Here is a 14,194-nt window from a genome sequence, read left to right on the forward strand (position 1 = left end):
AAGTGTGTCTAATCCCTCACCATCATAGTATCATTTAGATCTCTCCTTATGGCAGTATTCATTTCTAGAGGGACAAGGCCTGGCTGTTATTTATAGAAAATTTGCTATTCTGACATAGACATTTCTTTTACATTTGCTAAATGTAAAAATTTTCAGTTATTTACTTGTTAAAGATTATTATGGCTAACTAAGAAAGTAATCTAAACCTAGGATTTGTTTGCTTTTTTATTTCCTTTTTTTTTTTTAAAGACAAGGTCTAACTATATAGCTCAGGCTGACTTCAAACTCACCATGCTCATACATCAAACTCCCAAATGATAGAATTACAATTATATGCCACCACACTTGGTCAAGGTGTTTAACAGTAGTACAAAGATATGTGAAATTAGATTTCTGGGGTTAAGAAGGGAGAATTGTCACTTTTTTTTTTGAAGATTTTTTTTTTCAGAGCTGAAGATTGAACTCAGGATCTTACACTTGCCAGGCAAGTTCTGTTCTACTGAGTTAAATGTCCAACCCCAGTGGGAAGATTTTTTTTTGGTCAGACCTGGGGCTTGAACTCAAGGCCTAATTTCTGTCCCTAAGCTGCTTTTTGCTCAAGGCTAGCTCTTTACCACTTGAGCCACAGCACCACTTCTGGCTTCTCTGTTTATGTGGTACTGAAGAATCAAACCCAGGGCTTCATGCATGCTAGGCAAGTACTCTACCACTAAGCCACATTCCCAGCCCCAGAAGATTTTTAAATGGTATGTAACAAAGAAAGAGAAAAAAGAAAGAAAGAAAGAGAAAGGAAGGAAGGAGGGAGACAGAAAGGAAGAAAGAAAGGAGAGAGAGAGAGAGCAAAAGGTAGATAGAGAGAGAGAGCAAGAGAGAGAGAGAGAGAGCAGGTTTTGAGCAGACAGTTTGGACACACGCAATGTTTGTGTAGTGACTTCTGTAAGTGAAGCTGCCCTTATACCTCAAATGTCTCTCAAGGTCTCCCAGACAGGCAACCTTGCAAACTGTTTATCACACATCAGTAGTGTCCATGCACATTCCAGACCCACTTGGAGGACCCAGCAGGGCAGATAACTTATCTTGCACAATGCTGTTGACACTGGCACGAGACTCCTTGAATCCAGGAAAGCAGGCACATTTAAAGTGTCTGAGCTGTCTTTCCATGTTGGAAAAGGCCTTTATATCCTAGCACAAGCTTTGGGCAAGTAACTAGGGTTGAGTCAGTTGGAGCACCAGGGCTATGAGCCAGAGCCAGACCCTGGCCACTGCCATCAACACTGATGACCTGGCAAGCCCGCCGTGGAATGGCAGCTGTGGTGGCCATTTTGGATGATGTCATTCAACACCTTGGCACTCCCTTCTTCCCACCACCTTACCACAATGGTTGCTCATTTCTCTCTTACTAGAACCAAACCAAACAAAGTTCTATTAACAGCCCTCATGCCCATTCTCCAAATCTTCAGAAAGAACAGAATTATACTTGAAGAATTCAAAACATTTACCACCTCACCTCCAATTAAGTACACTTCTTTAAAGTTTTTCCCTGACAACCTGAAGCTGAGAGGCCTGGAGATGTGTCAGCCATCTTTGATCTTCCATAACTTGTGTGGTCCGACCACATGCTGCTGTTACCTCTGAGTGCCTAAATGGCTGGATTTCTCACCTTCATTTCCTTGTTTGCTTCTTTGTAGATTAGCTTACAAAGTTATTGAGTGTTTACTTCTATTAGTTCCCAGTGAACTAATTAATTTAATGACCTTGTAATGAAATAAGTACTGTGTCCATTTTATGGAAAACATAAGAGGTCAAAAGATTAGATACATGAGTTCCACACCTGAAATGTTGATCATCTGTCTGGGACTAGGAAACTATTCCAGAGTCATTCATGTGTATATATGTTGTATGCCATGTAACACAGAGGGGCTTTCAGAAAACCAAGGATGTCTGACATAAATAAGAAAAAGCTTGCTGCTTACTATCTAGATGCATCTCATAGGGGAATCCAATCAAAACTGGTTGACGAGGAATCAAGCTAGCTAAATTTAAATAGTTTCCCCTTTATTTTTGCTTCCACTTCACATCATGTCTTAGTATGGGAAAGTACCATGGAGGCTATCTAGTGACTGTCTAACATAATCCCCTAAATGTATAGATGAGGCAATGGAGACCCAACTGGCTAATGCCTCTTAGATAACAGTGGAAAAAATGGGTCATTTTCATTGAGTGTTCTATGCCCACCATACTGGATGTCTTCCATCCACAATGCCAAATAGTTCCATTTGATGGGAGTGCTCTAGACTAGTGATTCTCTGGCATCAGGGACAATATCTAGGCTTGAGTGTGAGAAGTGGAGAAGGAAGCCCCCTCCTATAAAGCAAACATGGTTATCCAGGCTGTGAAAAGGCAGAAGCTTAAAAAAAAAAAAACGCTTTGACCTTCCCGAAGCACCAAGGTTTGGCTCCATCTGGGCCCTCCCTGACTTTCCCAATCTATCCCTTACAGGCCAGTGCAGCAGTGACCTGTTTCAGTCTACACACAATGTCATTGTCAAGGCTGAACAAACAGGTGAGTATGAGAGATGAAGGGAGCCAACTTAGTCAGGTAAAGCCCTGAGGAGAACAATCAGGAGAGTCTAAGGGATAGTGTGGGAGTAGGTTTTGGCAGGAAACCCAAGAAAGTCTTTTACTTTCCTGTCTCCAATGGGCCACCCTACCATGAGCCTCTTCTCTTGCCCTGGAACCAGAGACGTTCATGAGGTGTAGACCAGTGGCAAGCCTCCTTTCTTCCCATGCTTCTCTACTCCTGCCAACTGTTCAGGGCAACATTTGAGGTCTAAGCAGGTGTAGAATTTAAGGTTGACCTCCTCACTAGCAAAAGAAGCCGACTGAGTGTGGTTCAGTTCAGAAGAGCAAGGGAAAAGGAGAGAGAGAGAGAGAGAGAGAGAGAGAGAGAGAGAGAGAGAGAATATGTCTTTTCTCTCCTTCCTCCCTGGATAGGAAGGAATGTGCTTACAAGAAGGGAGTTACTGAATTGGTGCCATGCTTTGCATGGTTTCCGGGGCTTTAGGGAGTTTTCATGGGGATGTCTCAGAGCAGCTATGGAACTCAATTCTTTTTATCTTTAAGTAGTTGTACCAAGGGATTTCAACTCAACATGTCAGTTTGTATTACCCCTTCCACTTTTCTCTCCCTTCCCTCAACCCTACCCATTTCCTCAAGTTACCTTAGAACCCAGTTCTTGCCTTTAGATATGACTGACAGGTACTCTACTGGGTTGTCAGCAAGCCTACACACTCACAGAATCTACTTTTATTTTTGTTCCCCTTCTTCCATCCTAACTTGTGGAAGCTGTCCCCTAATCCTTACTTGTAAGAGCAACTGCTCCCTGGGTCACTCCCTATGTCCACATTGAGGAGATTTTTGAGCCATGTGGGCTCACCAACTTTGCCACCAGCCTCCATGAAGGTTGCATGCCAGTTACCCAGAAGAGAAATTGACCCGAGGATGATTTGCGAGTCACTTGGCACCAAAATTAGCCCATGCAGTTATTTATCCTTTTATAAGGGGGCTGGTCTACCATTATTAAAGAAAAAAAAAACACAGTAGCTTGGAAGCATTTATAATTAGTTCTTCCTAGCCCTGCTCCTACAGTCTGGGGTATGGGCCTCAATCGTCTGTGTTTTGTAGGTCTGCCCTAGCTTGGAGATAGGCCCAGGGCTTGCCTGAGGGAATGGCCTTCACCTTGTAGATAGCCTCCCTTGAGGAGCCAGGGCGATATTGGAGAAGTTCTGCAGAACTCAATAATCCCCCTTGACCATCTAGACATTCTTGTGTTGCCAGTTCAGAAAAGCTAAGCTGCAGGGTGGAGAAAGAGGACCCACCCTGGAAGGACAGGGGAAGAGGCTCATGGAGGGGCCAACACCCCCAAACTTCTTTGGTTTGGTTTGTTTTCAGAGACAACAACAGGTAGACAAGATGACCCAATGAGGAGAGAGGGTGTAACCCCAGGAGATTGGGCTTGGGGTGTCCAAACATGTATCTATCTATTAGGTAAAATACCAGCTAAATCCCTATGTCGTAAACAAGAAGACTTAGCCAGTGAGTCAGGTTTTATACCATTTATGCTATAAAAACAAAATGAAACTCGGCCAGTGGCTTGCCCTTCTACCTCTCAAACTCAGAACCTGGGCAGGAGGGCAGTGTGGATCGGGAGTAAAGGGAAAGCAGGGAGTTGTCGAGGAGGGTAGACAAGCTAAGAAATCTTAGAGCTCTTGACCATTCATGAAAAAAAGTGCTTATGTTGGAGTCCAGCCTGACCTGGGGGTTATGTGGGAGTTTGGACTTCATTTAAAGTAGGCGGAGGGGAGTTCCCTTCAGATCTGAAATGTGAAGAGTCATTTGGAGTGAGGTATGCTTACACAGCAAGCAGGAGAACGAACAGTGAGCGAAGGTGCCAGTATTTCTTTATCCCAGAGATGAGGCAATGGGCCCCACTCATCAAAGCTGTTTGTTTGACTTTGTAATACTCTCTTCCTTCTTGTTGGCTTTGCTTTGAGAATTTTATACCACCCTTTAAGCTAATTGGAGAGATCCTAAAGCAAGGGAACCTATCACCCAACTGAAGATTCCAGCAAAGGAGAAAATAGATAGGACTGATAAAGCCTTTTCTGAGAATAACCTTATCAAATATTCCAGGAAGGTGGTCATAAAAATATGTCCACTAACCATTTATTATGTGTTTATTTGTCCCTAACAAGGCATACTCTTTAATCAAGGGCAAACATATTTTGGAGATTTTATGGTAGGATGTAAGAAAAGGCTGAGACAGGCTAGAAAAATTCCTAGGACAGCAAAGTATTGTTGTAAGATAGTATTAAAAAAAACAACTCTCATTTCCCTGAAAAATGTGATAGGCATGGATCACAAACACAGGACAGGACTGGACCTTAGCCATTTTCCCCAAGTTGCAGGGTGGTCCGGGGGGGTGGTGGTGAAGGGGGGGATATAAGATTACATTCTTATAAAGTATTTTGATACCATTTTTTTCAATTGTAAAGGTGATGTACCTTATTAAGTACGCTTCCTTTTTTTTTTTTTTTTAACTGATCCTGGGGCTTGAACTCAGGGCCTGGGGGCTATCCCTGAGTACCTTTAGCTCAAGGCTAGTGCTCTATCACTTGAGCCACAATGCTACTTCTTGCTCTTTCTGTGATTAATTAGAGACCAGAGTCTCATGGACTTTCCTGCCCAGGCTGGCTTTGAACCATGATCCTCAGATCTCAGCCTCCTGAGTAGCTAGGATTACAGGCATGAGCCACTGGTGCCTGGCTACATTTCTTTATGACACCTTTGTCATGAGCAGAGACTTAGAAAAGGGAAGTTCTTCACTCTGAGGACAATGAAGGTTGACGTTCCCCATTTTCTATTCCTCATAGACCCTTCCATCATGAATGCTTGGAAAGAAGAAAACTATTTATACGACACCAGCTATGGTAGCACAGTAGGTAACTAACTCCCCAACCCTGAAGACCCTGCGTGCTGTTATTTTCTTTCACTGCTAAGGTGTTGTGTTACAAGGAGTATAACTTCATACCCCCTATCTCTTCATTGCTACAGATTTGTTGGACAGCAAATCTTTCTGCCGGGCCCAGATCTCCATGGCAACCAGCGGTCATCTTCCTATGGGTAAGTTGTTCTGACATCTGAGACTAGATAGGTCTAATGTTTCCTGAGAAATAGTGAGAACTATCAACACACTACATTTCTTCTCATGAAGAGGCTAGGGAAGAAAGTGAGTTCTAATTTCTCTGAATATGTGTACTTTGAAGCCAATATGTATACATGAGTTTAAATAATGACAACCTTTGGAATTCCTTTAGGACAAATGTTTGTCTCATGTGAAGCAGTGACCCTTTTGACAACAAAAGTTGTTTGTGTTTTCCACCCCCTTTTAATGGCAGAAAAAATGGCTCTTAAGCTCGATCCAATAAAATTATTTATATGTATGGGGCAATTGCCTATGCTTGATTTTCATCAGCATTCAAGTATCAATTTCAAATTACATTTGGCTTTAGAAAAAAATATATGACAATGGATCCAGAGGCCAGAGAGCCTGTAGTGATTGTTTCTGGAACTTTCAGAAATTCCTGAATCATTATTCTCTCTTCTCCTCCCCACAGTTTTTAAGTCTAATCCTGATGAAACAGTGCTGTATGAACTATGTGCATATTATCTGTATTTGGTTAAAGCTTGATCTAAGATGCTCAGTCTCACTATTACAGCAAATGGTAGGGTTGATCCATTGGGGATCGGGGAAATGGAATTTCAGGCAATAGATACGTTTGTGTGCACAGTATAAGGACTAGTTAAATACAAGGTTTTGTGTTGTCCTTTCACCTAAGGGTCTCCTTAGTTCTATGAAATGAACCTTACATTAGCAACTTCGCACCGAGGAAATTACTCTTCTCTAGGACTTGAATTTGGACAACTTCAGAACTGGTATTTAATTATATCTTTGTGAAAGAAAGCATGGAATTAAACAACGATCCTTTATGCACGCGCGCGCGCACGTGCGCGCGCGCGCGCGTGTGTGTGTGTGTGTGTGTGTGAATGGAACATGTGTTCTGAAGAACTGGAATAACCACAGCTTTTTGGTTTGAGGTTTGTTGAGGTCAAGCCCCTTGAAAGAGAAAGGGCTGGATGCCAGTGCATATGCTTCTGAAGCTAAGGTTCAGACCCAAAGCCAGTTAGTTCTTTTCTCGGCGTCCCCCCTCCCTCCAGCAGCCCTGTATCCCTGGAAGGTATCTGCTAAGATCAGGAAGCAGGGAGAACTCTGCGACGTCTCTGCTGTTATCTTTGCTACTGGAAGAATAGTCCATTGGGATAACATTTTTTTCTGACAGTCATTGCCACCTAGTCAGAGTAAGGACTTCAGAGCTTAGGTTAACCACTGGATCCCCTTCTGATTTCCTGTGGAACTTCCTCAGGTGTCACTTCTCACACCTTTCTAGTTGGGTCTTTGACTTGGTGCAGAAGATTCCAACTAAGAATAAAGTTGTCCCAAGCACTTCCTAAGCCTCAGGGGTTACTAGGTCTGGAGACTCTTGGGAAACCTGAACTGTGATGTGAGCTTAGTTGCCTCAGCCAGGTCGTCTTTACCTGGTCTGTGACTTCACTGAGACCTAGAATCTCAGAGTCAATCTCAGAGTTTCAATTCACAAGTTTATAGTAACAGGGAACCCAGTGTCTATTCAGTACTTATTGAATTTTCAGATTGAACGAGCTGTGTGAATATTCTCACCCAGCTCTTCCTATACCCTTGTTCTCCTGTTAGGGTATGAGATCAACCATCAGAATTGTGCCCTAAAGTATCCCTTCAGTGTCAGCAGTTGATAAATTTTTTGACATAACAGCTCTTTGGTAAGATATTAATTACCAGCCAGTATGGGCCAATTCCTTCCAGAATTGTTTAGTCTCTCCTACATGGGACCAGAATTCCCCAAAAGACCTTTGCCATGTGCCAGAGTCTTTCCATCACAGCCTCTCATAAAATAATGTAGTTAAGTTTCTCCCTATGTTTTAGTGCAAGTTCAAGTTCAAGCTAAGGCGAGGCTCCCTGTAAACCGATGGCCTCTGAGATAGCACAGGTGGGAAGCAGGTTTTGTTTTGATTTCTCTGTCATCGACCAGTTCATAAAATGGCTCCTGCCAGGATTCTCATCTGCTCCCCAGTCCTGTAGTCAGTAACGTGAACTCAGGCTTGATGTGTTTATCTACTGACTTGTTGAGCCGCAAGCTAGGGTGGCACAGTCTGTGAGAACACCAAAATTTGTATATCCCGTAAAGAAATGGCTCATAGGTGAATCATATGCAAATGCTTCTAATCTTTGCTTCTGGAGAAGCAGCTTAGCTCAAGTCATGCCTTTACACTTGCCTGGTGAATTCGCGGCTTCTTATTTTTCCTGCCTGGACCCCATGGACCTTGGCCTGGAGCTCCTGGGAGGCAAGTAAGCGAAAGCCAAAATGGACAACCTCCCCAGAGTAAGCCATTATTTTATAACAATGAATCATCAACCACATGGCTCACTTAAAAGGCCTGGCTTTATTTTTCGTCAGTAGGGAGGAGAGAGTGGCCAGTTGCTTTTAAGTGAGAATGTAGATCAAAAGATTTCAATGCCAAGGCAGGTTAGGGATTCTGTGGCTTGTCCCTGCACATTAGGAGATGAGGAGGAACGAAGAATTTTCTTTTTTGCCATGTGATGATAGAAGCATTTTAATTGGAGGATTTTATTGTTGTTGTTTCTTAAAGAAAACCTCCCCTAAGCTGGACAGAGGTCTAGCTTGGGTAAATGACATCTCAATGAAAACAAAATTGCCCCATGATTTATTTACAGCCCACAAATACTTCAATGGGCTGTGGACCTCTGAAATGATTGACACAATATCATGATTGCACACGCACATGCATTTTCTAGGAGACAGTTTCCAAGGTTCTCACCCTATTCATGAAAGATAACTTCAAGGCAATTGGTTCTGCATCAGACTGGAGCTTACAAACAATGACCAGAGCCAAGATGCTGAGAGACACCTGCGTTTTTCTGAATTCAATCCTGGCTCTGAAATAATGGCTCTGTCCCCTCCTGGATACCATTTGAAAATGAGCTTTGCTTGTGGCCTGCTGGGTAAATGCCACCCTTTGTCTTCAGGACAACGTGGCCCTGTCAAAGTGATGTATCACTTGGAAACCTGGGTGGGTGCCAGAAGCTGTTGCAATATTGTCACATCCTGATGGGGTGTCGCAACCTCTCCCTGCAACCTACAGGGAGGGAGAATGACGTCTCCTTGCATTTCCTGTGAATTTGACCTTCCAAACTTCAGGGTAACCAAAGTAGAGTGCAGGCCATCCTGGTGACAATGCCAAGAAAAATTCTCAGCCAGAACAAGAGCATTTTCCTCTGTTTAGGTGTTTCTCAATCCCTCTTCTCCATTGTACCACAGCTTTTGGAGAAAATGCTAGGGGTTGCTGAGTGATCAGATCAGATGGATCAATGGGTCCACACGTCTTGAGAAATACAGAATCATTCATTTCCATTTATTTCGGTCAAATAAGTTAAGTGCCAAAGGTGATAGAGTCCAGGCCTTCATCTTTGGAAATGGCATAGAAGGGTCATAATGAGTAATGCCTCTGGTAAGATTTGCCTTGGTTCTCAAATACTCCCAATGTCCTCTGTGTGAGACACACTCATGCGTGCACACACACACAGCTAGATAATTTGGTTTTCTTTTTCTTTTTAACTGATATAATAATTAAACTCTTTTTTTCTGAGACAAGTTTTCACTGTATAGTCCAGCCTATTTTCATATTTGTGATCCTCCTATTTCAGCCTCTGGAGTGTTGAGCTTATATGTATGTGTGCACCATTGTGCCTGGTTAATAAATGGATATATTTGTGGGCAACAGTATGATAATTTGATACTTCTATATCATATGCCATGATCAAGTCACAGCAATTACCATTCCTATCATTTCTTTGTGTTGGGAGCCTTGGAAGCTCCCTCTTCTAGTTTGTTATAAAATCTTAAGTCATGAATAATTGTCACCCTGCTGTGCTACAGAACACCCGAAGTTACTATCCCTGTGGAAATGCATTTTGCTGCCCATCTTTCAGCCTCCCTGCTTAGTCTGTAGGAATCGCCATTCTTCCTCTGCTCCAGTGAGAGTGGATTTTTTTGGTTTTCGGCTCTGACTGAGGACAGGCAGTACCAGCCTTTTGCTTTGTTGAAGAAGGCTTTTCATCTCCTGGGTCTGCCTCTGTCACCTCCTCTTTAGGGATAGTGAAAAGGTGGCCATAATGAGTCATTTGTTAAACTAATCTGTGTTTCCATAGTCTACTGTGGCCCTCTATGCCCAGCGCTGGCCATTCAATGGCCTCTTTGTCGGTGTGATTAAAATGTAACTTTGCATGCCAAAAATAATGGTACTCCTCTGGCTCCAAACCCATCTTTCTTTATTATGAATGTTTACATTCTCATATTATATAAAAAAAATTCTAGTAAGTTCAAGCTTTCAGCAGTTCCCTATTTCTCTCAGCACAAAGTCCTTAAAAAGTCTTAGAACATTTTTAATGATGGAAGCTTCTACCACTTTGCCTCTTGATCACATACTGACCTCAAACCTCTTGCATTTAACTATTCTCACCTATAGGAGTCTCTTTCATAAGCTTTCTGCATGGTCTGTGGTCTAGGTCTCTTGTCAGAGAGCTCTTCTGTGACCACCTTATGTTAAATTGGCAAGTATCCCCACCTCTATATTTCTATTGCTATTTATTTTACCCTGAGTTATTTTCCTCCATAATATTTATGGTGTTTTGTTTGATTCACTACCACATAGCCAAACAGTGCCAGGCGTGCAGTAGGTATTCAATAAATGTTCTTAGGAAAGGGATAAATTAAATCACTCTCATTTCTTTCTCCTCCTAATCAGAGTCACCGGATATGAAAAAGGAGCAAGATCACCCTGCAAAGTCCCACACCAAAAAGCACAGTAAGATCCACTTCCATGTACCTCTTGCTTCTCTCTTCATGTTGGGAAGAACTAGAGAACTTAGGCAAAAATTGCCTCTGCCTTCTGTCACCATTTTTTTTCACCTCTGATTGGGTTGAGGGAGAAAATTGAGGCCTCATTTTTTTTTTCTGGCCAAATGACTCCCTGTGCAGTGGTTTCTCAAAGTGGGACACAGACACCCAGTTTGCCATTTAGCCCCTCCTCATTTGTCATATTTGTCCAAGGGTGAGTGAGAACTTGCAGGCTATATCCCTCTGCCCTCAGAGAAAAGAAGAAATAGAGGGGCAAATGGCAAGAAACAGCTGAGCTGCATGGTTCTTTCTATGGCTGATTATCAACCTTTGCCAGTTCTTGTTCCAAGAAATAATTGCTTTTGCTGATGATTCAACACAATGCTTTGGGAGTTGGAGTTCCTCACCATAAACCTTTTTTTTTTTTTTTGGCCAGTCCTGGGCCTTGGACTCAGGGCCTGAGCACTGTCCCTGGCTTCTTCCCGCTCAAGGCTAGCACTCTGCCACTTGAGCCACAGCGCCACTTCTGGCCGGTTTCTGTATATGTGGTGCTGGGGAATCGAACCTAGGGCCTCGTGTATCCGAGGCAGGCACTCTTGCCACTAGGCCATATCCCCAGCCCCATAAACCTTTTTAAATCTAGAAGAAATATAGAACTGAGGAGGTCATAAGCAGAAATTGAGAATGTAGAAGAGATAGTGATGATAATGTAGAAGAGACTAAGAATTTGATGCCTTTGTCCTAATGCTGTTCCAGGTCATTCTATGAAAGGGAACAAATGCAGCCCCTTGAAATGGATTTGTGTGATATGGATCCCTAAGGAGTCAAATGAAACTTGGTTGCTGATCCCATTTCACCAGTTGCTTAATCATCAAATGAGTGTCCCTTGATCTTTGTGCTATCTGCATTTACCCCAACCTTCCATGTACTCTAGAAGATTCTGCAGCCATATTGATGTGCATTTGGCCACAGCAGAGTTGCTAGGTGGAGCTGTGTCATTGGTTGAAGGACTAGATAGAAGAGGTTGGAAGCTGCTTCCAGCAGAAGTAACACATTGACAACACTAAATGATGATTAGAAGAAATTCTTCCTGATTTAGAGACTGAGACATATCTCTGTCTTTTTTTTTTTTTTTTTTGCCAGTGCTGGGGCTTGAACTCAGGGCTTGAACACTGTCCTTGGCTTCTTTTTGCTCAAGGCTAGCACTCTACCACTTGAGCCTCAGTGCCACTTCTGGCTTTTTCTATATATGTGGTGCTGAGGAATCGAACCCAGGGCTTCATGTATGCAAGACAAGCACTTTATCACTAAACCATATTCCCAGCCTGAGACATATTTCTTAAGTCTCAGCTTTGCCAGTAGTTGACTCTGTGAAGCTGGTGAAGTTACTTAAGTTCTCCATACCTCAATGTCATAATTTGTAAAACTTTAAAAAATAGTGTGAATTATTCATTATCAACTGCTTTTTAAAAAAATCACCTGGTATTTGGAGATTCTGCCATCCCTCTATCTGGGGAATAGGGAAAATTTGGTAGCTTAGAAGTAGTAACATGGTATTCCCTTTGTCTTTTCTTTGTAGAGACTTAGGCCATTAATCAGCCCATTTTTTTTTCACTTCAGACCCAAGAGGGACGCATTTATGGGAGTTCATCCGTGACATTCTCCTGAACCCCGACAAAAATCCAGGGCTCATCAAATGGGAAGATCGCTCCGAGGGCGTCTTCAGGTTCTTGAAGTCAGAGGCAGTGGCTCAATTGTGGGGGAAGAAGAAAAACAACAGTAGCATGACCTACGAGAAACTCAGCCGGGCCATGAGGTGAGCAGGGCTTTAGATCTCTCTACATGGCAGCTCTCATGTCACCTGTGTATCTGAATGACAACACTGTGGACATTTCCTTTGTTGCAGATATTACTACAAACGAGAAATCCTGGAACGTGTGGATGGACGTCGGCTGGTATATAAGTTTGGGAAGAATGCCCGTGGATGGAGAGAAAATGAAAATTGAGTCTACCTAACCCTTGGAACACAGACCAAAAGCACACACCAAATGAATATACCTACCAAGGAAGAACTCCTGGACATAAATATTTCAAAGACTACTTTTCTCTGATATTTATGTACCATGAGGGGGGAAAATCTACTTCTAACGGGAAGAAGGAACACTACAGTTGATAAAAGGAATTATTTTGTTACTTTAAGTATGTCCTGTACGGGGATCACACGTACACAGTTTTCTGTGAGATATGACGCTGTATGTGGTCATGATTTGTATTTGCCTCTTATGAAGTTCAAGAATAACAGGACTGGTAGTCCTGTGCTTCTTGCTAAGAGAAAGAAAAAGGAAATCAGAGGGCATTAAAATGTTTTCCTATGCACAATGAGTTAGAAAAGGTTGATGGTCTTCTGTACGTAGCATCCGTAATGACCTTGTCTAGCAAGAGTTGGATATGGTTGCTATGGTGAGGGTCAAGATGGATGAGATCCACAGAACGAGTGCTGTGAACTTTCATGTGACTTTTGGAGCCAGTGAGTAGAGAATGGGAACTTCCAAAATCCAGAGTGGGCTGAAATATTTTAATCAGTGAGGAAAATAATGGTGTATGGAGGGTAGGGGACTTATGCTCAATCAGGATTGATTTGCCTGTTTTGCATTCCTCTTTGATGGTTGCTAAAAATCTTCAATTGCCACATCGTATCATTTCTAGTTATTTAAGAGAGAATCCAACCTTGATTATTTTTATTTCAACTGTTTAAAAGTAAGTGGGAAGGAGTTGGTGAATGGCTAACAAATTTGCTTTCACATCTCTGTAGTTCAAGATATCTCAACTGGCACAACTGACATGTTGGGCTGTCAATCTTTGTGCTGAGGATTATTCTGTGTACTATAAGATGTACAGCCGGATCCTTGACCTCCATTAGCTACATATCCACAGCACTTCTCCACTACAGCAATCAAATACTTTCCTAGACATCTCCCAGTATCTCCTAAGGGACAAAACTACCCTTGATAGAGAACTGCTGTTTTATACAGTCCAGATGAAAATAAATGGTGATGTGGTTTCAGAGCAAAAGAAAGGTTGTCAGGTCTTTTAGCCTCTAGAGTAAAGCAAAAGTAAGACCTTAAAGTCAACCCACTAAGGATAGTGGGTTGAACCCTTTAGAGGAATTTTTTTCAGAACCCCAGATGAGAAATGGAGTCAGATAAATTAAGCACTGCAATGCAACAAGAATTACAAGACATTTGAGCTAGAACCCCAAAGCATGACAAATATTTTGCAGAGAGAAATGCTGGAGAAGACTGTGTGTGTATGTGTGTGTATGTGTGTGACAGAGAGAGAGAGAGACAGAGACAGAGAGAGACAGAGAGACAGAGACAGTCAGAGACAGAGAGACAGAGACAGAGAAAGAGAGAGTTCTCCAGGGAAAACTGTTCACAGGAGTTAGTTCTTCCTTCCTGCTTCATCTGGACTTAAAGTGAATGGTTCATTTCCTACATTCCCTTTCAGAGGCATGTTCTTATGAAAAGAAGGGTAAACAAAGCAAGGATAGCAAAGGGGAAACTGAATCAGGAAGAGCTCAGGAGCCAAGCATTGGAAGCATGTATCTTCTTCATAGTGGGGTTG

At 42.5% G+C, this 14,194-nt stretch overlaps 1 protein-coding gene across 4 annotated transcripts in view; it reads left to right on the forward strand.

Annotated features, from left to right (window-relative positions):
- Window positions 1–13,646, forward strand: part of Ehf (ETS homologous factor) — a 41,642-nt gene extending 27,996 nt beyond the window's left edge. For 3 of the 4 annotated variants that reach the window (XM_048359807.1, XM_048359808.1, XM_048359809.1), the window contains exons 4-9: window positions 2,500–2,562; window positions 5,432–5,500; window positions 5,613–5,681; window positions 10,476–10,538; window positions 12,191–12,386; window positions 12,477–13,646. In XM_048359807.1, the coding sequence (XP_048215764.1) occupies window positions 2,500–2,562; window positions 5,432–5,500; window positions 5,613–5,681; window positions 10,476–10,538; window positions 12,191–12,386; window positions 12,477–12,576 (560 nt within the window). In that variant the 3' untranslated portion in view covers window positions 12,577–13,646. The remainder of the gene's footprint in view (window positions 1–2,499; window positions 2,563–5,431; window positions 5,501–5,612; window positions 5,682–10,475; window positions 10,539–12,190; window positions 12,387–12,476) is intronic. The other variant, XM_048359810.1, reaches the window with a different exon arrangement.
- The last annotated feature ends 548 nt before the right edge of the window (window positions 13,647–14,194 follow it).

This window comes from Perognathus longimembris, chromosome 13 (assembly GCF_023159225.1).
Source record: "Perognathus longimembris pacificus isolate PPM17 chromosome 13, ASM2315922v1, whole genome shotgun sequence".
Classification (NCBI taxonomy): domain Eukaryota; kingdom Metazoa; phylum Chordata; class Mammalia; order Rodentia; family Heteromyidae; genus Perognathus; species Perognathus longimembris.